Here is a 27,843-nt window from a genome sequence, read left to right as displayed (position 1 = left end):
ATTCCAAAATTTAAAAAGTTAATTGCAGCAGTTTTAAATAAGTGAAAATTCCATGTACTCCTATCAATATTCGATTGGTTAAAATTATGGCACATTCATACAATGAGATACTGAGTAGTTAGCTATTAAAAAGAATGTGGGCCGGGTATGGGGGCTCATACCTGTAATCCCAGCACTTTGCAGTAAGCTGAGATCACGCCACTGCACTCCAGCCTGGGCAGCAAAGCGAGACTTCATCTCAAAAAAAAAAAAAAAGCTAATTAAGAAACAACCCTTATACTTAATGGCTTAAAACAACAACAATTTATTACTATTCTTTGGGTTAGGGGTTTGAGTGGAACTCAGCGAGAGTTCTTCACTGATTTCTCTCGGTGTGTCTCATGCTTCTGCAGTCACCTGCAGGCCTGATTGTAATTGGGTCGTCTAAGATGGCCTTGCTCCTATGTCTGACAGTTGGTGATGGCTGTTAACTGGTTTGTCTGTGAGGCCTTGATAGGGAGAGTTTCTTATCCTCTCATATGCCTGTGGCAGGAAGATATTTCTCCTTGTGGTAGTCTTGATCTTTGGCAATCTAGGTTCAGAAATCCATGTTTTGTCTTCACCTGACTGTTGGTTAGAGGAAGTTGTCAAACCAGCTTTGATCTAGAGACATGGAGAAACAGATTGAACCTTTTGATGGAATTGGCAGCAAAGTCATATTGTGAAAATGTGTGTGTACAGGAATGAGAGCAATTTGTAGCTCTTTGTTTTTGCAGTTCCTTGTTTTCGCAGTTTTCCACAGGAGTGATGGAATAAGATTTGTATTTTTAAAAAGTTCACTCTGAGTGTAATGTCACCACAAGTTTGGAGGGGACAGGGAAAACGAGTCAAGGCAGGGTTAACAGGTCATTGCAGTAATCTGTGGGAGAGATGATAAATAAGAGCGTGCAAAGACATTATTGCACACTTTTCATCCTCTGCTTCTAAACATCTCTAGAATTGGGATATCTCAAGATATTCCATACTGATTTAAAGTCATCCGAGCTGCCCCTCAGGCCTTTGAGCATGTGATACCCATACCCATCTCTCTTATTATGTAGGTAAAGAAACTTCAGCCCTAGAGAAGTTAAGTTGCTAAGGAACACGTAATTCGTAAGGGACAGAGCAGTCAGATCTTGGAAACTTAGTTTCTTGAAGATCCAGTTGATTTTCTACTAAAGCTCCAGTGATTTGCGTCGATGGGATAGATCAAAAGTCTATAATCTTTTTTTCTTTCAAGATAGAGTCTTGCTATGTCACCCAGGTTGGAGTGCAGTGGCGGGATTTCAGCTCACTGCAAGCTCCGGCACCGGGGTTCAAGCCTCCCGAGTAGCTGGGACCAAGTAGCCCGCCACCATGCCTGGCTAATTTTTGTATTTTTTAGTAGAGGTGGGGTTTCACTATGTTAACCATGCTGGTCTTGAACTCCTGACCTTGTGATCTGCCCGCCTTGGCCTCCCAAAGTGCTGAGATTACAAGCTTGAGCCACCGCGCCCAACCGAAAGTCTATAATCTTAGCATCTTCCCTTATTAGGGAAAGTGAAGGCATCAAGGATAACACAGAATGAAGTTTTATTTTAAATGACAGAGGTAGGCCCTACATTTTTTTACACATTTTTATACATTTTTTTCTATACCATTTTAAGATAATAGATTTCTTATATTTCTTTGCTAATTTTCATAATAACTTTCTTTTTTAGCTACAAGGCTTTGGCCGACCAAGTGTGTACCATGCTGCTATTGTCATCTTCCTTGAATTCTTTGCGTGGGGCCTGTTGACAACTCCAGTGTTGACTGTAAGTATTGCTGAACTGGGTTTGTGTTTTGTAAGAGAAAGAGATAAGTTCTTAGGCATATATCACTGTGTATGTCTAGATACGTGTTTGGGAGTAGCTCTTGATAGTGATTTAAAACAGCTTGTTTCATTGTTTTTTTTCCATTGTGGTTTCTGAACCACATGTAACACAAAACACCTCTTTAAATATTCCTGGGTAGCACTGCACTCCTATTGAAGTAAACTTGGGGGTGCTGTTATACAAATGAACTGTATATGTTTAGGAAGATCTTTAAGATACTCTACAGCAGCAACTCCCAAACTTTTTTAGCACTAGGGACTGGTTTCGTGGAAGACAATGTTTCCACAGAATTGGGTTGGTTGGGGGATGGTTTCAGGATGAAACTGTTCCACCTCAGACCATCAGGCATTATTAGTTAGATTCTCATAATGAGCGCAACTTAGACCCCTCACATGCGCAGTTCAGAGTAGGGTTTGCACCCCTATGAGAATCTAATGCCGCTGCTGATCTGACAGGAGGCAGAACTCAGGTGGTAATGCTCGCTCGCCTGCTGCTCTGTGTGGCTGGGTTCATAACAGGCCATGGACTCATAGGGTCCTGTCCTACAGGAAATTGCAGAGCATTGTTGAAGTCTGTAACTTCTTTAGGAGGATGTTAATGGTCTTTGACTTAAGAACATAGTAAATAGCAGATTGGTGAGTACTTTGTAACAATGAGTAATAATTGTAGGAATGTCTAAATTTCAGTTTTTCGTAGCTTATCTATAGCCATTTCTTCAGAGGTGGTATTGAATATCTTAGCAAGAACTTGTACGTTTCATCTATGATGTGGTTAGAAGGAAGAGAGATGCCAAAGAAAAGATGGCGGGGGCAGATATTAGGTGGCTTACAACTATTTAACACTTAATTTTAATAAAATATTTTAAACTGGAGTTAAGTTTCAGTTGTCTTAATTATTCTTTAAAAATTATTGATGGGCCGGGTACAGTAGCATATGCCTTTAGGCCCAGCTATTCAGTAAGCTGAGGCAGGAGGATTGCTTGAGCTCAGGAGTTCAAGTCTAGCCTGGGCAACATAGCAAGACCCCATCTCTTAAAAAACAAAAATTAAAAAAAAAAAATTGGAGCTTAACTCTTCCTAATCATCATTTTGCCTTACTAAAGAATCCCTCTGGGTACGGATAATCTTTGTTCTTAAATAAGGTTTAGACAGCAGAGAACTTTAGAGGGTGGCTGTTAGCCCGTTAGCCTTACATAAGACATTGCTGTGAACCTTTTAAAGTTTTTAATTCTTCTGGCACAGTTAAAATACAGTTTGAGGCCTGGTGCAGTGGCTCACGCCTGTAATCCCAGCACTTTTGGAGGCCAAGGCTGGTGGATCACCTGAGGTCGGGAGTTCGAGACCAGCCTGACCAACATGGAGAAACCCTGTCTCTACTAAAAATACAAAATTAGCTGGGCATGGTGGCGCATGCCTGTAATCCCAGCTACTCAGGATTCTGAGGCAGGAGAATTGCTTGAACCCAGAAGGTGGAGGTTGCAGTGAGCTGAGATCGTGCCATTGCATTCCAGCCTGGACAACCAAAGCAAAACTCCATCTCAAAAAAAAAAAAAATACAGTTTTATTCATTAAAATTATAACTTGGGTGGAACACAGGACTTAAAAATTGCCTGCATCCTTAATCCTTTTTTTCTTATTGCACTAGTTTTTCCTTCATAGTAGGAAACCTATAGTAGGTTATTAGTTATTAGTTAATGAGGATAATTAGTCCCATTTTGAGTTTCATGAGATTCTAATTTTCCTCACTGTTTGCATAGTGCTGCCTGGGATATAGTCGGTGCTTAATAAATATATTCTTTGAACAAATACATGTGTTTGTTCAGGACACATTTTTAATATGAATATAGATAAACCAAATCACTTTTTTTCCCATTTAAAAAAATTATGGTAAAATACACATAATAAACTTACCATTTTCACTGTTTTGAAGTATACAGTTCAGTAGTATTAGATACATTTCATTATGTTGGGTATCTGTCACCACCATCCATCTCTAAAACTCATTTCATCTTTTAAAAGTGAAACTTTAGGCTGGGCGCGGAGGCTCACGCCTGTAATCCCAGCACTTTGGGAGGCTGAGGCAGGTGGATCGCTTGAGGATGGGAGTTCGAGACCACCCTGACCAACATGGTGAAACCCCATCTGTACTAAAAATACAAAATTAACTGGGCGTGGTGGTGCACGCCTGTAATCCCAGCTACTCGGAAGGCTGAGGCAGGAGAATTGCTTGAACCTGGGGGATGGAGGTTGCAGTGAGCCAAGATCGTGTCATTGCACTCCAGCCTGGGCAACGAGTGCAAAACTCTTTCTCAAAAACAAACAAACAAACAAACAAACGAACCCAACTCTGTGATAGTTTGACTATGCTATAATGTGTGTAGGTGTGAATGTCTTTTTTGTTTATTTTACTTGGGGTTTGTTGAGCTTCTTGTTTCTGTATATTAATGCTTTTCATCACGTTTGGGAAGTTTTTGACCATTATTTCTTCAAATATTTTTACTGTCCCTTTACTCCTTTTGAGACTCTCCTTATAGGTAAGTTCCCACCCCAGCCCCCCGACAGAGTCTTGCTCTGTCACCCAGGCTAGAGTTCAGTGGCGTGATCTCAGCTCCCTGCATCCTCCGCCTCCTGGGTTCAAGCAATTCTCCTGCCTCAGTCTCCCGAGTAGCTGGAATTACAGGCGTGTGCCACCACGCCCGGCTAATTTTTGTATTTTTAGTAGAGACGGGGGGGTTTCACCATGTTGGCCAGGCTGGTCTCGAACTCCTGACCTCCTGATCCGCCCGCCTCAGCCTCCCAGAGTGCTGGGATTACAGGCATGAGCCACCGTGCCTGGTCATAGGTAAGTGTTTTACACTTGATAATGTCTCATACATCTCTGAGGAGCTGTTTATTTATTTTTATTTTTATTTTTTTGCCAATTGTTTTCTATGCTTTTGTTTGAATAATTTCTATTTATTTGTCTTCAAGGTTACTGTTTCTTTCTTTGTTCATCTTAAATTGTCTGTGTTGTCACTTTAGTGGATTGTTGATTTTGATTACCAAATTTTTAACTGCAGCATTTCCACATTTCTTTTTTATAATTTTTATATTCTATTTGAAATTTCGTATTCACTGAGTGATTCACATACTTTTTTTTTTTTTTGGAGACGCAGTCTTTCTCTGTCACTCAGGCTGGAGTGCAGTGGCATGATCTCGGCTCACTGCAACCTCCACCTCCTGGTTTCAGGCGATTCTCAGCCTCCCGAGTAGCTGGGACTATAGGTGTGTGCCACCACGTCCGACTAATTTTTGTATTTTTAGTAGAGACAGGGTTTCACCATATTGGCCAGGCTGGTCTCGAACTCCTGACCTCAAGTGATCTGCCTGCCTCGGCTGGCCTCCCAAAGTGCTGAGATTATAGGCGTAAGCCACCACACCTGGCCCATACTTTCCTTTAATTCTTTTTTTTTTTTTTTTTTTTTTACGAGTGGGGTCTCACTATGTTGTCTAGGCTGGTCTCAAACTCCTGGGCTCAGGCAGTCCTCTTGCCTCAGTCTCCAAAAGTGCTGGGATTACAGGTGTGAGCCACCACACCTGGTCTCTTCTAATTCTTTAAACATGGGTTCGTTTAGTTCTTTGAACATATTTATAGTATCTGCTTTGAAGTTTTCATCTGCAATATTCAACATCTGGGAACACTCAGAGACTCCTCCTGTTGACTCCCTTTTTTACCTGAGTGAGTTATATGTTCTTGTTTCTTTGCATATTGCAATCATTTTTTGTTAAAACCTGTATATTTAGATAATATAGTTTTGCAATTTTGGATTTTTTTTTTTAAGAGACAGGGTCTTGCCCTGTTGCCTAGGCTGAAATATAGTGGCACAATAATAGCTCACTGCAACCTCAAACTTCTGGGCTCAAGCAATTGTCCTGCTTCAGCCTCCTGAGTAGCTAAGACTACAGTTGTGCACCACCACGCTTGGCTAAAGCTTTAACTCTTTTTTCTTTTTCTTTTTTTTTTTTTGAGACAGTCTCTCTCTGTTGCCCAGGCTGGAGTGCAGTGGTGCGATCTTGGCTCGCTGCAACTTCCGCCTCCTAGATTCGAGCGATTCTCCTGCCTCAGCCTCCCGAGTAGCTGGGATTATAGGCACCTGCCACCATGCCTGGCTCTTTTTTTTTTTTTTTTTTTTTTTGTATTTTTAGTAGAGACAGGGTTTCACCGTGTTAGCCAGGATGGTCTCGATCTCCTGACCTCGTGATCCGCCCGCCTCAGCCTCCCAAAGTGCTGGGATTACTGGCGTGAGCCACTGCACCCAGCCTTTTGTTTTTATTTTAGGGATGGGGTCTTGCTATGTTGTCCAGGCTGGTCTTGAACTCCTCCTCGCCTCAGACAGTCTTCTCACCTCAGCTTCCCAAAGCATTGGGATTACAGGCATGTGCCACTACACTTGGCCATGGATTTTGATTTTTTTCTCACCTTGAAGGTTGTTTTTGTTTTGCTTGTTTAGTAACTTGCTTGGACTAAATCTGTGAAGTCTCTACAGTATGCAGCTGCTGATGTCTCTTTTCAGTTTTTATTTTTATTTTTATTTTTATTTTTAAGCTTGGCTTCCTTGGGTTCTCTGTCTCCATTATTTAGGGATCAGTCAGATTGGTAAGAGATTATAGTTAAACACCTCGAGCCAGTAAACTTTCAGCTCTCTACTAATGGATCTGTATGTGAGCTGGAAGTGCATTCTTACTTCAGGCCATTTTCAATTCTTCCCTGGCTTTTGCTCTCTGCCAGATTCTCTTGAAATATCTGTATGTGCAGCTTCTGATGGCCAAGGATGTATGAGTGGCTTGAGTGTGTTCCAGTCTCTTATATGTGTGTGTATCGTCTAGAGTCAACCAATTTGGGGAGAGCTTTTCAAGCCTCTTGTGGCTGTCTCACCTCCTACAACTACCTGTTATATCCCTGGCCTAATCCACCAGTCTGCCACTAGTCTTCCGTGTTTGCCCCGTTAACTTGACAACACTCCAAATCCAATGAGTCCTCTCAGGCAGCAGCATGCCCTGCTTAAACTAATACCCACAGAGCTGGGGTTGGGGGAGGGGCAGGAGTCTGGTAGCAGCTCAAAACTGAAAACCACCATTTCTGCCTGAAGTTCAGTAACTTAATAAATAAATGCTCCCAGTTTGTTTTATGCCTTTGGTTGAATTCCAGAGCACTGAAATAGGTTTATACAGCTGTACTGAAAGATAATTTGTTAATCTTTTTATACTGTCATGTCAAATGTGAGAAGTCTGACAATTTTTTTTTCTTGTAGATATTGGGTTTATAATACTTTTTTTTTTTTTTTTTTTAATTCAAGGCCAGGCATGGTGGCTCACGCCTGTAATCTCAGCACTTTGGGAGGCTGAGGTGGGCAGATCACGAGGTCAGGAGTTCGAGATTAGCCTGGCCAACATAGTGAATCCCCATCTCTACTAAAGATATAAAAAGTAGCCAGGCATGGTGGCATGCGCCTGTAGTCCCAGCTACTTGGGAGGCTGAGAAAGGAGAATCGCTTGAACCCAGGAGGCAGTGATTGTGGTGAGCCGAGATCATGCCATTGTACTCCAGCCTGGGCAGCAGAGTGAGACTCTGTCTCAAAAAAATTAAAGTTAAAATTAAAAAATAAATAAATGAAAGAAATTCAAATCAAACCATTAGAGGGTTCCTATAATGTTTCTGAGTAATATAGTTAGAAAAACCAGTGGATTAGCTGATATCTCAATACTTTATGCACTTTTCAATTTCTGTATTTCCCTGATTGTCCTAAAAACCAGAAAATAGGAAAGCTGTTCTCCTACCCTCGCAATATAAAATTATAGGATTTTGAGCTGTGTTAGGAGTTTGATCTGAGGAAAATATGATTCTATAGAATGATATATTTTCCTAAAGTTTCCTCATGGCTAAAATAAAATAGGAACCAGATACCTTTTTGTGTAAGCTTTTAATGGAAGTATAATGTGTACAGAAAGATGTACAAATTATAAATACACAGCTTGATGAATTTTTATGCAGTAAGTACACTTATATATCCAGTACTATACCACACTCCCAGAAACAATCCTAAGTAATTTCTGTCCTTGTCACATTTCTAATATGACAGTTTGGCCTTTGTGTTTGTGTGTTTAATATTATATAAGTGGAATCATACAATGTATACTCTTTGTTGTCTGGCTTTTTTGGCTTAGTACGTTTATGAGAGTAATCCATGTTGTATGTAGCAACATTTCATTGTTGTATAGTGTGTTCTTACATAACCACATATGATTTTCTGTTATCTTGGGCAGGAAAGGATTAATTCAGCAGGCCCAAGTTGCTCAAGTCTTTCATGTTCCCAAGAGGACCATTTTCTGTGACTGTTCCTTGACAGGCCAGAATTGAGCTCTTGGAATATTTTGCGTTTTGTGTGATTGAATCTTTGAACTTGACTGTTCCAGTTTGTGCAAACAGCATTATTTATGGTGAACACCTTTCCTTCTCGTGAACTGGAGAGCTTTGGTAGCTGGTCATTCATTGTGTGCCTTGAAGATCACCCGCCAAGAAAAACCCTGGACTCCTAGGCTTTTGTGAGCTTCCATAGCAGACAACACTTCACATAATGTTGTTATAGTTTCTCTTTTTCTTTTCTTTTCCTCCGAGACAGAGCCTGGCTCTGTTGCCCAGGCTGGAGTGCAGTTGCGCTATCTCAGCTCACAGCAGCTCCGCCTCCTGGGTTCAAGTGATTCTCCTGCCTCAGCCTCCCGAGTCCCGGCTAGTTTTTGTATTTTTAGTAGAGATGGGGTTTCGCCATGTTGGCCAGACTGGTCTCAAACTCCTGGCCTCAAGTGATTCACCCGCTTCGGACTCCCAAAGTGCTTGAGCCACTGTGCCTGGCCATTGTTACAGTTTATTGCTGGAGGGATTAAATGCTTTATGTGTGACTCCACTGGGAGAGGACTCTTAGAAGCATGCACCTGGCTTCCTCCAGACTTTGCCTGATGTCCCTTTTGCCTTTGCTGATTTTGCTTTGTGTCCTTTTGCTGTAATAAACTGTAAGTATAACAGTTTCAGAGTCCTGGAATCCTCTTAGCAAATTGCTGAACTTAGAGATGGTCCTGGAGTCTATTGACACAAATCCATTCTGGTGTTGGACATTTGGGTTTCCGGTTTTTGCCTATTACAAATATTGCTGTTGTAATATTTCTTGTATATATCTTTTGGTGAACATGTATACGTGTTTCTTGGAGTATATATCTGGGAGTAAAATTGCATGGTTGTGTTCAGCATCACTATGTAGTGCTAAAAGTTTTCCAGAGTGGGTGAACAATTTACTCTTCAGCCAGGCAGACTCCATGTCTTCACCAGCAATTTGAATTCTGGTAGGTACATTATGGTCTTAATTTGCATATTCCTAACGACCAATGAAGTTAACCCCCTTTACGTATAACATATATTTATTGGCCATGTGAATATCTTTTTGTTAAGTGTCAGTTCATGTGTTTCATCAGTTTTTAAAAAATTGGGTTGTGTTCCTTTTTCTTATTTGTAGGAGTTCTTTATATATTCTAGGTACAATTTTTTTCATGTGTACGTTTGTCTCTATACACACACATATACTTATTATTGATATCTTTTCCCTATTCTTGGATTGTCTTTCTTCCTTTTTTTTTTTTTTTTTTTCCGAGATGGAGTCTTGCTCTTGTTGCCTAGGCTGGAGTGTGCAGTGGTGCAATATGGGTTCACTGCAACCTCTGCCTCCCGGGTTCAAGCAGTTCCCCTGCCTCAGCCTCCCAAGTAGTTTGGAATCAGGCACGTGCCACCAAGCCTGGCTAATTTTTGTATTTTTAGTAGAGATGGGGTTTCACCATGTTGGGCAGGCTGATCTTGAACTCCTGACCTCAAGTGATCTGCCTGCCTTGACTTCCCAAAGTGCTGGGATTACAGATGTGAGCCAGAATGCCCAGCCTGGGATTGCCTTTCTGTTCTCTCTCTTTTTTTTTTTTTCAGGGTAGGTAAAGTATTTTTATTATAAATTTCAGGATCTAAAAAATGATTTATTACATTTGCTAAGATTAAGGTGACCTTTTTAAACCAAGCCACGTGTGCCCTGCATAGTGACGTCGTGACCCTCGGGCATGGAAAAAGACACAGGTCTACCCAGATAACCCGGATAACCTTCTGAGGTCTCTTCAGCCCTTTTCGCTAGTGGTCACCCACCACTATGGTTACTTGCCAGCAACATCTCTATTGCTGGATGGTCCCTGCGTATAACCCTGGTCTAGTATATTTTTTCCAATATGTGACCTCAGTCTTACTACTGACTAGTTCTGTGGGTCTCTTGCTAGGTGGTAAGGATTTTTATACTTGGGCTTATAGAGGCAGTTAGATCATAACTTTTATGAAATATAGAGTGTCCTAAATATCACTGAAATAAAAAGTAGGAAAAAGAAGCTTGAATTTTAAGACTGAGGCTGCTCTGAAGATTCTAGTTTGGCTTTCAGAGTTCAAGAATGGCGGCATCTTCACCTGAATTCTTCAATGTCAGGACCTTTCTGTTCTCTTAATGCCTTTGGATGACACTAATTTTAATTGAATTTAAGTTTTTATGTAGTTGAATTTATTTTTGCTTATGGTTAGTGTTTTTAAAAAATCCTGTTTAAGACAACTTTTTCTACCACAAACCTTAATTGGTTTATTGTTCTCATGTAGTCCTATCATCCAAAAAGATCACTGTGTTTGGTAGGGGGTCAGTATTCACTTTGGTTGCAGAAGAATATATAGTTGAACCAGCATCATTTATTGAAAAAATTCTTCTTTCCCCACTGTACTGTGTCACCTTTGTCATAAATGAGACAACCGTCCATATATGGGTTTGTTTCTAAATTTTTTAGTATTCTGTTGAGCTATATTTCCGTGTGCCAACACCATCCTGTGTTAACTTCTATAGTAATATGTTTTTTTTGGCCGGGGGGGAGCAATGGAGTCTCACTCTATCACCCAGGCTGGAGTGCAGTGGTGCGATCTCAGCTCACTGCAACCTCCGCCTTCTGGGTTCAAGTGATTCTCCTCCTTTAGCCTCCTGAGTAGCTGGAATAACAGGCATGCACCACCATGCCTGGCTAATTTTTGTATTTTTAGTAGATACTGGGTTTCACCATGTTGGCCAGGCTGGTCTCGAACTCCTGACCTCAGGTTATCTGCCTGCCTCAGTTTCCCAAAGTGCTGGGATTGCAGGTGTGAGCCACTGTGCCCAGCCATAATATCTTGTATAAATTCCTTAGTGTGGTTCATTTTCCTCAAGATTGCCTTGGTCTAAGCCTTTTTTATGTCTGTATATATATATTTTATAATCAGCTCTTCAATACCCACAAAATAATCTGCTAAGAATTTTGATTATGATTGCATTGACTATAGATTGATTGTGGAAGAATGGACATATTGTTTTCTGCTTTTTTTTTTTTTTTTATTCTTTGATTGAGAGTCTCACTCTGTTGCCCAGGCTGGGGTGCAGTGGCTAGATCTCAGCTCACTGCAACCTCTGCCTCCTGGTTTCAAGTGATTCTCCTGCCCCGACCTCCTGAGTAGCTGGGACTACAGGCGTGTGCCACCACAACTGGCTTTTTTTTTTTTTTAATAATAAATATGGGGTTTCAGCGAGGCTGGTCTTGAACTCCTGGTCTCAAGTGAGTATGTTGTGGAGAAATACTTTGAGACTGTCCAGATATCTTGTTCCTTTTCTGTTGTCCTACTAATTTTAGCATCCATAAATGCTTGTCTGCAACAGTTTTTACTGTGGTATTTGTCTAATGACATCTGTTTCCCTATTTTGTTCAAGATCAACCTCGGCGAAACCCCATCTCTACTAAATTAACCAGGCATGGTGACGCACTCCTGTAATCCCAGCTACTCGGGAGGCTGAGGCAGGAGAATCGCTTGAACCCGGGAGGTGGAGGTTGTGGTGAGCCGAGATCGTGCCACTGCACCTGAGCCTGGTGACAGAGTGAGACTTTGAATCAAACAACAACAAAAAGACAGTATGTCTGTTCTTTCCCAATTATTCTGTGGTCAATGCAATCATAATCAAAATTCTTCGCAAGTTATTTTGTGGCTATTGAAGAGCTGATTATAAAATATATGGAGACATAAAAAAAGCTTAGACTAAGGCAATCTTGAGGAAAATGAGCCACACTACAGAATTGGTCATGGATGAAATCATGGGGTGTTGAAGCTGTCTTCTTGAGTTGAGTCAGTTCTTGAGTTGGGGCCACAAGATCAGATGAGCCAGTTTATCGATCTGGGTGGTGCCAGCTGATCCATTAAGTGCAGGGTCTGCAAAATATCTCAAGCAGTGATATTAGGAGCAGTCTGGGGAGGGTCAGAATCCTGTAGCCTCTAGCTACCTGATTCGTAAACCATAATTTCTAATCTTGTGGCTGATGTTGGTCCTACAAAGGCAGTCTAGTCTCCAGGCAAGAAGGAGGTCTGCTTTGGGAAAGGGCTATTATTGTCTTTGTTTTAAAAAACTATAAACTAAGTTTCTCCCAAAGTTCATGCTATGCCCAGGAATGAACAAGGACAGCTTGGAGGTTAGAAGTAAGATGGAGTCAGTTAAGTTAGATCTTTCACTGTCTCAGTCATAATTTTGCAAAGGCTGTTTCAAGTTTACAGTCAGGCTGTAGCCAGTTTTCCACCTGTAGTCTAGATACCTGTGGTTACTAGAGTGTAGTTCTTCAGCCCAGGTGGAAAGCCTTATTCCCTAAAATTTAATGCAGGGACTGGTTATAGGCACTCTTGCTCTGTGAAAGTGTGGATATTCTAGAGTACTGAAGTACTCTATAGGATTATGTGGTCATAGGACTTTGTGCACTTTTGGCAGCCATAAGAGATCTGGGGCACCATCCTTTTTGAATCTCATTCCATTCAATCCTGCAAGTATCCCACTTAGAAGTCCCACAGTTTTCAGAGAACTATGCTTGTGATTGTTATCCTGGTGCCATATCTGTAGGTCAGCAGCTTTGAGAGGAAGACACCAGGGAGCTTACTTTGTGACCTTTTAGTACCCTTTCATTTATGGCTATTTTTTCCTACTCCTCTGATTTGGGAGGTTTCTTTCTGGGTTCTGGAAAATGAACTTCTTCAAGGTCTTCTATTTCACCTTCAAGTGCTACTTTTCTTCAGCCCTTTTTTTGTTGTCAGTCTTTTCTCATCTGTTCTGTATCATCCAGAAGCGCCTTATGATTCTTGGCTTTCTAGGAATGCTGTAAATTTAATTTCATGTTTTTTCTGTTATATCTGTGGAAGTGGAGAAACACAGCTCTGTGTATGTTTATTACATGTAGATATTTCTAAGCTTTGTTGTACTGGAAGACAGTTCATTTCTTAAAACTTTATAGTTATTGTTTTAAAAGTGATAAGCAAGTGTCATTTTTTTTCTTGTAAAATGTTTCCTATTTTTTTCAGGAAAACGCCATTTTATTTTATGTTTACTGTAGTCCTTCTCAAGAATACTTAAAGGGGTTATTTTCCTTGAGTTATTTTTATTTATTTATTTAGATAGATAGATAGATAGATAGATAGATACAAGGTCTTGCTCTGTTGCCCAGGCTAGAGTGCAGTGGTGCAATCATAGCTCACTGCAGACTTGATCTTCCGGGCTCAAGGCAATCTTCTCACTTCAGCTTCCTCAGTAGCTAGGATTACAGGTGTATGCCACTGTGCCTGGCTAAGCTTGAGTTTTTTTTCATACAGAGATGTTAAAAATGAAAGCTTTGATCTTCTCTATTTAATACACCTTTTATTATTAGGTTTACTTTATTCTGATAACATTTGTTGCCTTTTGTAGCTAAATTATTTACATACTTTATTTTGGTTTTTAAACTTTATCATAAGCCTGAGTAGAATATATCTGTTTTATTTACAACTGCTTTATTTTATGAAGGTTAGCCTTTTAAAATGATTATTGACTTGTTTTACTTTTTTCTTTAGTAAGATTTCACTGTTTCCTTTTTTGGGGGAGGGTGGGTAGAAAACAGTAGAAAAGTTTTTAAAAGCATGGATTGAACATTTTTAGAGGAATTGCCTGCATGGTAGCTTGATTGCTCAGAAATGGGCCCATATGGTCAGAAATTACATGAGATCTATTTAGTGTGCAACTCATTAAGTATGTATTTTGTCATTCATCCATAGATACGGTTTTGCCAAATTAAAATGATGATCTCTTATTCCTAAACTGCATCACCTGTACAAAGGGAATGCAGGTTTGCATCATTTTCCATGTAGAATTCTAGCAGTGGTCTGAAGTCGAGAGGGTGAGGTTTGAGGTGGGGGCAGGGAAGGATCAGCACTGCTGCTCCTTTGACAGCATGAGAGAACCCTGGAGGTGTTGGTGCAGTGTTGACCAGCACTCACTCCACCCTGTATTTCCCACTGAAAGAAACTAAGAGGAAGCCTGTGGGGAAAGGGAGTCAGAGGAATGTCGATAGTCTCTTATCTCTGATCTGATAGAGTATAGAAGGGAGAATGTGGGACTGAGAGACAATGGGTTAATAATGGACATGATCAGGCTGGGAGCGGTGGCTCACGCCTGTAATCCCAACACTTTGGGAGGCCAAGGTGGATGGATCACAAGGTCAGGAGTTCAAGACCAGCCTGACCAATATGGTGAAACTCCACCTCTACCAAAAATACAAAAATTAGCTGGGCGTGGTGGCAGGTTCCTGTAGTCCCAGCTACTCGGGAGGATGAGGCAGGAGAATCGCTTGAACCTGAGAGGCGGGGGTTGCGGTGAGCTGAGATTGCACCACTGCACTCCAGCCTGGGCGACAGAGTGAGACTCCATCTCCAAAAAAAAAAAAAAGTTGACATGATCCGATAAGCATTTTTTAAAAATATGTTTTTGTTTTGCATTTTACCATGTTTTTGTGATGCATGTGACAAATCAAGTTATTCAACAGTTCTAGTTTTTATATTCTTTAAAGAAAATTTCTGTATCTCTGTGACTTACATTTATTATTTTTGGAAGATTTTTTCTTATAACTTTGGTATTTCACTTGAAATATTTGGTGTCCTTCATTTGCTTTTCTTTTTCTTCAGTACAGGCAAGTAGAGTTCAAAAGTCAGTAGCTGAGATGACAAACTTTTTCTAAACCTTAAAAATAATGTTGTTAGAGGAAAGGTTGGAAATAATTTGTGAGTAGATTTTAATTTCCGTTTTTTAAAGACTTAATTTTTTAAAGAGTCATTTAAGGTTCACAGCAAAATTGAGAGGAAGGTACAGAGATTTCCCCTGTATCCCTTCCCCTACATATGCATACCCCCCACTTTTTATTTTTTTACTATGGACATTCCTTTCTAAAGGGGTACATTTGTTTTATTTGATGAACTTACATTGACATACTGTTATCACCCAAATTCTGTAGTTTAGGTTTCACTCTTGGTATTGTATATGCTGAGTTTTGATAAATATATAATGCATGTATCCACCATCATAGTATCATACAAAGCATTTTCATTGCCCTAAAAATCCCCTGTGCTCTGCCTATTCATCCCTCCCTCCTTCACAGTCTCTGGCCACCACTGATCTTCTTATCGTTTCCATAGTTTTACCTTTTCCAGAATGTCATATACTTGGAATTATACAATACAATATGTAGCCTTTTCAGATTGGTTTGTTTCACTTAACTGTGTGCATTTGAGGTTCCTCCATGTTTTTTAGTGGCTTGGTAGCTCATTTCTTTTTAGTGATAGTCTGGATGTACCACAGTTTGTTTATTTATTTGTTTTGATTTTATTGATATTTTATAATTTTTGATTGCAGGGCTCATTTATGTAGCATGCCATTAAGAGAGGCAGAAAATTTTTCCTTTAACTTAAATTTGAATTTGTCTTGATGTTTGTTTGCTTTTTGTAGGTTCTACATGAAACATTTTCTCAACACACATTCCTCATGAATGGTCTCATTCAAGGTGTAAAGGTAAGAAAGAATTTTTATGTGGTTTGTAATGAACCAGTCAGGAATCCTTGGTAGTTTAACTCTGGAAGTTTTAGTGGGACTTTGGGAAACAAATACTATTTGTTCTGGAGACTGAAATCTAAATTTTTAGCTGGGTTATTAAAAGTCACTTTAAAATACAACACAAATACACAAGGCATAGAATGGTTTACTGGCAAATAGCAGTGTGAATACTCTATAGGCCTAACTTCATTTTTATTATTGTGTACACAAAAGGGCTTAATTATTATGTAACTTTTAACTTCTCTGCCTATCAACAGAATGAAGTGGGCAATTGCTACCATCTTCTTTTTAGGTATACTAAAAAGAAGTATATCTGAGGAAGAAGGAAGCCAAGCTGGTAACACTGGCCATGGCTTTGTAATAACTCAGCCACTTGATTTAATTAGTCTTAATTCATTATGTCGATTTTAATATGATATATATAAAAACGGCTTTAAACCGTTTTCCTGTTTGCACCGAGAATACTCACCAGCGGTGCTGCATTTACTCCAAGATAACTTTGCCACAAAACATGTTGCTTTTATTATTATTTTTGCATTGCTTTAGTATATAGACTTTGGAAACAAAAGACATCATTCTATTGATAGCATTCTTTTTCCTCATTTTTTATTTTTTTTATTTTTTTTGAGATGGAGTCTCGCTCTTTCACCAGGCTGGAGTGCAGTGTGGTGAAATCTCGGCTCACTGCAGCATCCGCCTCCCGGGTTCAAGCAATTCTCCTGCCTCAGCCTCCCGAGTAGCTGGGACTACAGGCATGCACCACCACGCCCAGTTGATTTTTCTATTTTTAGTAGAGACAGGATTTCACCATGTTGGTCAGGATGGTCTCGATCTCTTGACCTCGTGATCTGCCTGCCTTGGCCTCCCAAAGTGCTGGGATAACAGGCGTGAACCACCGCGCCTGACTGTTCCTCATTCTTTTAAATAATTTTTTTTTTTTTGAGATGGAGTCTCGCTCTGTTGCCCAGGCTGGAGTGCAATGGTGCAATCTCAGCCTACTGCAACCTCCACCTCCCGGGTTCGAGCGATTCTCCTGCCTTAGTTTTCTGAGTAGCTGGGATTTCAGGTGCCCACCACTACGCTCAGCTAATTTTTGTAATTTTAGTAGAGATGGGGTTTCACCATGTTGGCCAGGCTGGTCTCGAACTGCTGACCTCAAGTGATCTGCCCGCCTTGGCCTCCCACAGTCTTGCAATCACAGGCATGAGCCACTGCACCTGGCCTGTATTCTGTTTTTAGTAGTGGTGTTTCCAGTTACAAACTATAGTAACACTCTATCACTGAAAATGTCAAATCCTAGAAAACGCAGCACTTCTACCTGTGATGTTAACATTGTTCTCGAACAGTTACCGGCTGAAGATTCATTTGATGAATCCACTTTTTTGAAATAGACAATTCTGATGATTCAGGTGATTCTGATGTTAGTTCTGTTTAGAAATAACTCCAAGAACACTTTTTATATTTTATTTTCACATTGAAAAATCAATCATATTTGCTTCAGCCTCAAAGAGTGTGTGTATGTAAAATCATATGAATGCTGGCAGTGAGCTGCACTTGTTTTTTCTAAATAGGAAAAGAGTTAAATAGGGGTTTAAAGTATAATAGTATTTTTTAGTCTCTTATAGTAAAGCATATGAGTATAGGGTCTAATTTGTGCTTTCCAGTTTAGATAATGTCAATCTATGCATAATTATACGTTGTACTGAACAACATACTTAAAATTATTCCCAAGGCTGCACGCGGTGGCTCACGCCTGTAATCCCAGCACTTTGGGAGGCCAAGGCAGGCGGATCATGAGATCAGGAGATGGAGACCATCCTGGCTTAACATGGTGAAACCCCATCTCTACCAAAAATACAAAAAATTAGCTGTGCGTGGTGGCGGGCCCCTGTAGTCCCAGCTACTGGGGAGGCTGAGGAAAGAGAATCACTTGAACCTGGGAGATGGAGGTTGCAGTGAGCTGAGATTGCGCCACTGCACTCCAGCCTGGGCGACAGAGCGAGACTCCGTCTCAAAAAAAAAAAAAAAATTATGCCCTAGTAATGTGCTGAATTTAGCCATTGTAGTTCGTTATTTTCATAGCTCTTAAAAAACATTCATATAATAAATAATGTTAAATATTAATAAATAATATTTATTATTTGCCTGTTTTCAAAAATAATTTGAGGATATTTATATGTAAAACGGCATTTTATTTATTTTTTATCATTTGGGTACTTTTTTTTTATAGCTGTATGTCTTTTTACTAAAGAAAAGCCAAGTTCAAATGCCCAGCAGTAATTATGTTGAACACTTAGTACACATAAATAGACCAAAGGCTACTGAGAACACTGGACTTAGATAAAAGTGTTACAGGTATAACTACAACTTAATTTATGAATAAATAAGAAAAAAGTCCCTGGCTGAAAAGGATAGTGGAGATTTATTTCTCAATATTCTTTAATTTGGACCACCCCCACCAACTGAGCCGACGTCCCAGCGTTAGATCAAAATGACTGCTCTCCCCACCAGCAATTACAGTATTTGACACCACTAGCTCCACTGGTTCAGAGGAGAGAGTGTTTGGCCCGTGGCTCCACCTGGTTCCAGCTTCAGGAGGCCAACCCATGCCTTTGGTCACCTGAGACTTTTTAAACAGCATTGGCACTTGTAGCTGGTCTGAACCATTTTGAATGCTACCACCCAGCAGAGAGGAGGCTCTCATTAGATTCTAAATCTGCTATTTAAATTACTTTTCAATTAAAAAAATAAACTTATTAGAATAATGCCACCTAGGAATGTTGTTAATCTCTCCATTCAGCTTTTGGCTGATATATGAGACCACAAATATTAAATATAGCCTTTCCCACAGGTGCAGCTTCTGGGAATTGGTCTACAGTGTTCAGAAAGACACATTGCATAAAAAAAAGTCAGGCTAGGTCAGACACGGTGGCTCACGCCTGTAATCCCAGCACTTTGGGAGGCCAAGGTGGGCTGATCACCTGAGGTTGGGAGTTTGAGACCAGCCTGACCAACATGGAGAAACCCTGTCTCTACTAAAAATGCAAAATTAGCCGGTTGTGGTGGTGCATGCCTGTAACCCCAGCTACTTGGGAGGCTGAGGCAGGAGAATTGCTTGAACCTGGGAGACGGAGGTTGCAGTGAGCCGAGATCGTGCCATTGCACTCCAGCCTGGGCAACAAGAACGAAACTCCGTCTCAGAAAAAAGAAAAAAAAGTCAGACTACTGCAGGAGCTCCAGTGGCTTCTGCAAATGAGGGCTTGGCAATTATCAGTGGACGGACACAGAGTGTCCAGCACCAGGCCATGGGCCTTCCTGCTTCCTGAGTTTCACAAGTAGGATGCACATGAGGGGTGCAACCCATACCTCTGTTGAAGGAAGGCTGTAGTACTTTCCAGGACACAGCCTGGATGAATGATGCCAAACTTTCTATGCACAGATGAGTCAACCACAGTTGAGCCAAGGTAACACTCAGGGATCTGGCTATCCCTAGTTTGTCCCCCATCATTGACCAAGGACAACTGAGGCCAGAGGTCTTATAACTCCATGGCATTCAGAGAACTGTCCTGGGAGCTGAGGTCAGCACTAGTGAGAGCAAGAGGATGCTCATACATCTTGGCCAAGTCTTGCATAAAGGCATAATCTGGAATCCGGATACCTTGTAAGAGGAGTAAAGGGGTTTAGGTCGTTGTTGAGCTCCTCTGAACGTTCCATCACCAGGGACACTGGTCCTGGCACTAGGTCTTTCAGGAGCTCCTGGGGTACTACTCTCATACAGCCAGTAACTTGGCCTTCCTGCAGCCCTTGAGACGGTACACAATGCGCAGGGCCACTGAGCAGCTTGCTGGGCAGGCCAGGCCATGTGGCATATTGGTGGGATGGCTACCATGGTGCTGGTGTGCAGCTCAGCCATGGCTGAACACTCTGGGCTTGCCCCCTCGCTCTGTCCCACACTGGCAGCCACTGTGGCCCTCGGATCCCCCTGGACTGACTACAGATAACAAATACAGCCTTTCCCACAGGTGCAGCTTCTGGGGCTTGGTCTACAGTGTTCAGAAGGACACATTGCGTAAAAAAAAAGTCAGGGTAAGTCGGGCACGGTGGCTCATGCCTGTAATCCCAGCACTTTGGGAGGCCGAGGTGGGCGGATCACCTGAGGTTGGGAGTTTGAGACCAGCCTGACCAACATCGAGAAACCCTGTCTTTACTAAAAATGCAAAATTAGCTGGGTGTGCCAGAGACATCCTCCCATTTGGGTACTTTTTATTATTTAACAAACACTGGATACATAAACAAGTGAAACACAACCTGGACATGATTTACAGACTTTCTGTTTCCAGTTAAAACAGAGAACTATGACTAAAGTATTAGTAGCATACAGAGTTTATGCATAAGTACATTTCTAAATAAAATTCCCAATTTGCCACTCTTTTGTTTGGAATAATCCTCACAAAACCATTAGAATCCTAAAGTAAAAATACATTTATTACTTACATCAGAAACAACGAATTCAGAATGGAAAGTAGTTAAAAATCTGAAATGTTTTTTCTCATAAACTTGGAAAGAAACAATGAATTCAAAATGGAAAGTAGTTAAAAATCTGAAATGTTTTTTCTCATAAACTTGGAAAGAACTACCTTCTACTTCCATAAATACATTATGCTTTATAACAATGTATTGTGTTGCCACATACAACAGACCTTTATGAACTGCTAATACAACTTTTCAGTCTCACTCTGAACAATTCTAGATTGTTGAGAAACCTTTTGTTGCTGTTGTTGAAGTATATTCTACAAATATAAAAGAAAAAATTGTGAAATAACAATTAGGGTAAAATTTTAAATTTAGCAAAAAATATTCTACATTAAACTTAAATAGTTTTAAAATCAATACTTTAAAAATTTTGTTTTTAACAACTATTATGACCAAATTTAGGTAATTTGTGTTTACCACTAATGTGCAACAATATAATCCTACCAGTGGCTGAATAGGAAATTTTAGCAATATTCAAGACTTGTCTTTTTTTTTTTTTGAGACGGAGTCCCACCCTGTCGCCTAGGCTGGGGTGCAGTGGTGCGATCTCAGCTTGCTGCAACTCCCCTCTGTCCGGGTTCAAGTGATTCTCCTGCCTCAGACTCCCAAGTAGCTGAGATTACAGGCACACACCACCACACCTGGCTAATTTTTGTATTTTTAGTAGAGACGGGGTTTCACCATGTTGGCCAGGCTGGTCTCAAACTCTTGACCTCGTGATCCTCCCGCCTCGGCCTCCCAAAGTGCTGGGATTACAGGCATGAGCCACTGTGTCCGGCAAAGACCTGTCTTATTTCTTGGTGGTTTCAATATCCACACAGATTATCCTTCCAATAATAGTGGTCTTTCAGTTCCTTGATCTATTTCACTCCACCCTGTTAGCCATTCACTTATAATAACTCTAACCATTACACAGTATTAATAATGGCAAACTTTCTAAGGGATAGGTACTCATTATTCCCTTTCATAGGTAAGTAAATTGAGAGAGAAAGATAATTTGCCCATTGTTTCACAGCTGCAATTGCTCAAACCAGAATTTTATCCCAAAAAGTATTGCTTCCAGCATCCAAACTCTAACCATTATACATATTGTTTCTCTATATATCCTAGTATTCAACCACTACCTCCTTACCATTCTAGCTTACTCTATTTTTTACTACAGCTCAGTATATCAGCACTGAAAACCCATCCTACCTGCCTTTCACTGTCACCCCTACCCCTGTATCCTCACTTTCATCTTTCTTGGCTTAAATTCTGTGGTCAATCATTATAATTACTGCTTTGCATATAAAGCGTGCCCTCTTTTTACTCTGTCACACTTGGTTGGCTAAACCCCAGCGCTTGAAAATTTAATCCTCCAGCTACTCTGTCTGTAGGCAATACCTTTTCCACCATCTAATGACCTTAACTGTGTCACTAAATAAATAGAAGCAATGCAAAGAGAAATTTCAGTCTCCCATCACCACATCTACTATCCACCTACATGTATCTGTTCTCATATACTCTACTTCCTCTGCTGTTTCTAAGGATGAACTGTCCTTGTTCCTTGCTAAAGCCAGCTTCTTCACATATCTCATCCATTCTCAAGAATTCAGCAGTTATGCCTTTTTTCCCCAGTATTTTAAATTTTCACTCTAAATTATTCCTACCAGCATACAAGCATTCTAGTTCTCCAATCTAAAAACAAAACCTCTTTTCCTTTTCTCCTCAGGCTGCTACCCCATTTCTTTCTTTGCCATGCTATCTTACATTCATTGCAAGTAGACTTCCACACTCACTTTTCCACCAGAATTATTCCGAACCTTTTTCCTTTTTTTTTTTTTTTTTGAGATGGAGTTTTGCTCTTGTTGCCCAGGCTGGAGAGCAATGGCACGATCTCGGCTCACTGCAACCTCCGCCTCCTGGGTTCAAGCGATTCTCCTGCCTTAGCCTCCCGAGTAGCTGGGATTAGAGGTGCGCACCACCATGCCCGGCTAATTTTGTATTTTTAGTAGAGACGGGGTTTCACCATGGCCAGGCTGGTCTTGAACTTCTGACCTCAGGTGATCCGCCAGCCTCAACCTCCCAGTGTGCTGGGATTACAGGCGTGAGCCACCATGCCTGGCCCCTTTTTCATTCTTAAAAGGCTTTCTTTACTTGCTTTCTTCACTTGACCTAGCATAGTTTTCTTTCTACCTGTTAGGCCACTCATTCTCAGTCTTCTTATACTCTTAATTCATCTCTAGATGACTTATAATACCTAATACTGTGTAAATAGTTGTTAAACTGTATTTTTTAATTTGTATTTTTTATTGTTGTGTTCTTATTTTTAATTGTTTTCTTCCAAATATTTTTCATCCATGATTGGATGAATCTACAGATATGGAGCCTCCATATACAGAGGGTTGGCTGTGTAGAGATTTAAACTAGTTGCATGGACAATGGGCAAATGATCCAAACTAGGTCAGTGATATTTCTCCAGAGGAATTTTCTGCTAGAGGTATTGTGATTTTCTCAGTCTACTGGGGTTACTTAACTTGTAGTAAGCCTAGGATTGCAAAAACTGTCCTGCTTACTACATTGAGACACCTTACTAAGAATTGGTGAGAGAACCCAGATGACACCATATGAACAACTCCTTCCCTGTGTCCGTCTAGCTATGCCTGAAGCTAAACTTACCCACAGCTTCTTTTATATAAAGTATTAATAATAATCCTTCTTTTGTACGAGGAAGCTCTCTTCTTTCATTTGCCTATTAAACTTTCCCCTCCTTCACCCACCCATGTGTGCCCATGTCCTTAATCTTCTTGGTGCAAGATGATGAACTGCAGGTATTTCCCCAGACAACGAAGCTGCTTCACTTTGAGTCCCTCCTCTTATCAGTTTACCTATGTCTGCTGTCCTGGGTTAATCAGTTGGTGGCTGATAGGGGATTGGAATCTGTTCCTTTTTCTTTCCAATTATGTGAACTTGGAGACTTCTGTAAGTTGATTTTCTCTGAAAAGTTCTATTCAATTCACCAAACGTATTTGAAAACCAGTGTTTACCAGGACCTGTGATAGGCACCACGGGTACAGAGATAAGAAGAAATGTCATCCTTCTGACCTTAATCTCAATTTTGAATCCAGTAGAGAAGGTAGACAAATAACAAGTGATTTAATGGAGTGCTGAAATTATAATAGAAGAGCTAAGAGACTAGATAGAGGAGGAGGTGCTTCTCTCCCAGGGTTGGGAAGAATCACTAGCAGTTTCCAGGCTCCAAGTGTGGGATGGATGTGCATGCAAAGGCCTGTTGGCACGCAGGAACATTGTATGTCCAGAAAACTGGAAGTATCGCATGCAGCCACAGCAGAGGATGTGTGTCAGGAGCCGGGTTTTGGAGTGTCCTATTTATGTGATGTGCTGAGGAATTTTTAAGATGTATCATGAAAATTCAGATACACAAAAGAATAGTGTGATGAATACCTGTGTACTCATCACCTATTTCATTATTCATCAGCATTTTTCTACTCTTGTCCATCCCTGCTCTCCCCACCCTGCTGCTTATCTGTAGCATTGAAATGAAGGTGGCCAGCCAACAGAGTGACTGGCAAATAGTGGGCAAGCAGTGAATGTGAGTTCCTTGACTTCCTTTGCTTCTGTGTGGTGTTATCTATGTCAGGCTCTCTTCCCCTTAGTTTCAACTGTAGTTGTTGTTCAGGTTGGATTATCTCCTTCTTCCTAAACTCATCAGGCAGAGAGAACTTTACTTTGATTGACAAAGTTGACAAAGAATCTAGTTTTCTTTTGATCATTAAGCATATGTACACTCCTCTTCTTTATCCCTGTGAGGCCCTGGGGATAGTATATGGTGTACATTCATTTGGGTGTCATTGTACCAGTTAATGCAGTTTTGTGCAGAATTGATATGCCATATATATTTATTAAAGTGATTCAAATTTCTAGCTTCTTCCCGTATGCTTGGTGTGTGTTCATCTTAAGGGTCAAATGTGGGTATATATATATATCATGTCATCGCTCTTTTCTAATTTCTTCTGGAAAACAAGCTTTTTTACTTCTTCCTTCCCTTTCTGATAGAACATTTACATTTTTGGTTATAATTTTATTTTAGATTTTATTTTAATTAGACAACAGTTTTGCTCTTGTTGCCCAGCCTAGAGTACAAAGGCGTGATCTTGGTTCACTGCAGCCTCTGCCTCTCGGGTTCAAGTGATTCTCCTGCCTCAGCCTCCTGAGTAGCTGGGATTACAGGCGTCTGCCACCACACCCGGCTAATTTTTTGTAATTTTGTATTTTTAGTAGAGACGAGGTTTCACCATGTTGGCCAGACTGGTCTTGAACTCCTGACCTCAAGTGATCCACCCGCCTCGGCCTTCCAAAGTGCTGGGATTACAGGCATAAGCCACCAAGCCAGGCCTAATTTTATTTTTTTAGTTGTAGTTTGTATTTAATGTTTCAAAGTATTATTCTGTTTTGGGGGCAGTACAATGAATTAGAGTTAATGCATTTAGAAAATATGAATTACAGGTAATTGAGGGATCAGATTATAAAACTAACCTTTGCTTTGGTTTCCTCTCCAGGGCCTGCTCTCTTTTTTGAGTGCCCCACTCATTGGTGCCCTGTCTGATGTGTGGGGGAGGAAGCCCTTTCTCCTCGGCACTGTATTCTTTACCTGCTTCCCAATCCCACTGATGAGGATCAGCCCATGGTGAGTGACTTGGCCCTTCACCTCCTGACTGCTTGTTTTGAGTCACATGTAAATTATGTTTGCAGAGCACTTCTTAACTATTACAAAGCAGTTGTGCTTGTGTTTTCATTTGATCTCTCTGGTAATACTGAAAACCAGTTTGGACAGTTGTCATTATATCCATTTTATAGGGTAGTGAAGACATTCTAGAATTAAGTCTGAGATAAGTTACTTAGGTGAAGAAATTTTATTTTTTCACATTGCTAGAAGAAACATGCTAGATACTAGAAACATGCTAGAAGAAAACTTGGATGAAATAATCTTTAACCTGGTATAGGGAGAGGCTTTCTAATTCTAAATCCAGAGCCAGTAAAGGATTAATAAATAATGTCTACAAATACCAAAAAACGTTTACATGGACAAAGTGTACCGTAACATCAAAAGACAAATGACTATAAAAAATCTTTATCAACATGTAAATCACCATACTTCACTGATAAAGGGTTAATCCTGAGGCCGGGCATGGTGGCTCACGCCTGTAATCCCAGCACTTTGGGAGGCTGAGGAGGGCGGATCACCTGAGGTCAGGAATTTGAGACTTGCCTGACAAACATGGTGAAACCCTATCTCTACAAAAAATACGAAAATCAGCCAGGTGTGGTGGTCCACATCTGTAATCCCAGCTACTCGGGAGTCCAAGGCAGGAGAATTGCTTGAACCAGGGAGGCAGAGGTTGCAGTGAGCTCAGGTCGCGCCATTGCACTCCAGCCTGGGCAACAAGAGTGAAACTCCATCTCCAAAAAAAAAGAAAAAAAGGGGGTTAATCCTTACTTTGTAAATGTTTTAAAAATTGATGGGAAAAGATTAGAAATCCTATAGAAAAGTGGGCAAAAGTCATGCACAGACTCTTTACCAAAAGATGTATAAACATATGAAAAGATGTTCGTTCAACTTCACTCATGGTAAGAGAAACGTAAATTACAACTACACTGAGATACCATTTCTCACCCATCAGATTGTCAAAAACTTAAAAGCTTAACCGTACTCTCTACGGATAAGACTGTGGAGAAACAGGCATTTTCATACATTGTTGGTGGGAATGCAAAATGTTTTAAGTCCTATAGAGGGAAGTTGGCAGTATTTAATTAAATTATATATACACATACCTGTTGACACAGCAAGCAAGCGCAGGGATAAATAAGAATTTATCCCTTAAGAGTCACCTCCAGGCCGCATGCAGTGGCCCACGTCTGTAATCCTAGCACTTTGGCAGGCCCAGATGGGCGGATTGCCTGAGCTCAGGAGTTCGAGACCAGCCTGGGCAACATAGTGAAACCCTGTCTCTACTAAAATACAAAAAATGAGCCAGGTGTGGTGGCGGTTGCCTGTATTCCCAGCTACTCAGGAGGCTGAGGTACGAGAATTGCTTGAACCTGGGAGGCAGAGGTTGCAGTGAGCTGAGATCATGCCACTACATTCCAGCCTGGGCAACAAAGGGAAACTGGGCCGGGAGCTGTGGCTCATGCCTGTAATCCCAGCACTTTGGGAGGCCAACGCGAGGTCGGCAGTTCAAGACCAGCCTGACGAACATGGAGAAACCCCATCTCTACTAAAAATACAAAATTAGCCGGGCGTGGTGTCACATGCCTGTAATCCCAGCTACTCGGGATGCTGAGGTCCTGAACCCAGGAGGCGGAGGCTGCGGTGAGCCGAGATCATGCCATTGCACTCCAGCCTGGGCAACAACAGCGAAACTCCATCTCAAGAAGGAAAAAAGAGTCACCTCCAGTGATACGAATTACAGGTGCACATGATTACTTGTCAGCATTATTTATAGTTGCAAAATATTGGAAGTTGCTTGGACATTCAAGCATAGGAAATGGACTGAATAACACATGATGGAGTCAAATATAACCGTGAAAAGAATGAAGAAGGCCGGTCGCGGTGGCTCACACCTGTAATCCCAGCACTTTGGGAGGCCAAGACGGCGGATCACAAGGTCAGGAGATCGAGACCATTCTGGCTAACACGGTGAAACTCTGTCACTACTAAAAATACAAAAATTAGCCAGACGTAGTGGCACATGCCTGTAATCCCAGCTACTCAGGAGGCTGAGGCAGGAGAATTGCTTGACCCCAGGAGGCGGAGGTTGCAGTGAGCTGAGATCACACCACTGCATTACAGCCTGGGTGACAGAGAGAGTGTTTGTTTCAAAAAAAAAAAAAAAAAAAAAAGAACAAAGGTTTTAGGAAGATAATTTTAAGATATGTAAATAACTTTTTTTTTTTTTTTTTTTGACAGGGTAGGGTCTTGCTCTGTTACCAAGGCTGGAGAGCAGTGGAACAATCATGGCTCACTGCAGCCTCTACCTCCTGGGCTGTAGCCATTTTCCCACCTCAGCCTCCCAAGTAGCTAGGACTATAGTCATAGTCTGGCTGGAGTGCAATGGCGCAATCTCAGCTCACTGCAACCTCCGCCTCCCGGGTTCAAGCGATTCTCCTGCCTCAGTCTCCCGATTAGTTGGGATTACAGGCATGCACCACCACACCCAGCTAATGTTGTATTTTTAGTAGGGACGGTTTCTCCATGTTGGTCAGGCTGGTCTCGAACTCCCGACCTCAAGTGATCCACCCACCTCGGCCTCCCAAAGTGCTGGGATTACAGGCGTGAGCCACCGTGCCAGGCCCATGTTAGTTTTTAATATTTTTTAATATGAGTGTGCATATAGTTGTTAGTATGTTATTTTATTATCTCTTAAATGA

At 41.0% G+C, this 27,843-nt stretch overlaps 1 protein-coding gene and 1 pseudogene across 9 annotated transcripts in view; one reads left to right on the top strand and one right to left on the bottom strand.

The window, feature by feature from the left end:
* LOC134807728 (major facilitator superfamily domain-containing 14C-like) overlaps positions 1 to 27,843 on the top strand; it is a 132,489-nt gene that overhangs the window by 53,169 nt on the left and 51,477 nt on the right. For 5 of the 9 annotated variants that reach the window (XR_010148887.1, XM_063788456.1, XM_063788455.1 and 2 more), the window contains exons 2-4: positions 1,719 to 1,814; positions 15,778 to 15,840; positions 24,975 to 25,102. Coding sequence is in view for 6 of the 9 variants with exons in the window: in XM_063788456.1 (XP_063644526.1) it covers positions 1,719 to 1,814; positions 15,778 to 15,840; positions 24,975 to 25,102 (287 nt within the window). In the remaining 3 variants the exon portion in view is untranslated. Of the gene's footprint in view, positions 1 to 1,718; positions 1,815 to 8,831; positions 8,921 to 11,878; positions 11,903 to 15,777; positions 15,841 to 24,974; positions 25,114 to 26,478; positions 26,781 to 27,843 lie in introns of those variants that run through there. The other 4 variants (XM_063788451.1, XM_063788453.1, XR_010148889.1 and 1 more) reach the window with 4 other exon arrangements.
* Positions 19,212 to 21,996, bottom strand: LOC100612189 (threonylcarbamoyl-AMP synthase-like; annotated as a pseudogene).

Source organism: Pan troglodytes, chromosome 11, assembly GCF_028858775.2.
Source record: "Pan troglodytes isolate AG18354 chromosome 11, NHGRI_mPanTro3-v2.0_pri, whole genome shotgun sequence".
Taxonomy (NCBI): Eukaryota; Metazoa; Chordata; class Mammalia; order Primates; family Hominidae; genus Pan; species Pan troglodytes.
The sequence above is the reverse complement of the archived record's forward strand: the minus strand, read 5'-3'. Positions and strand labels throughout refer to the sequence as shown.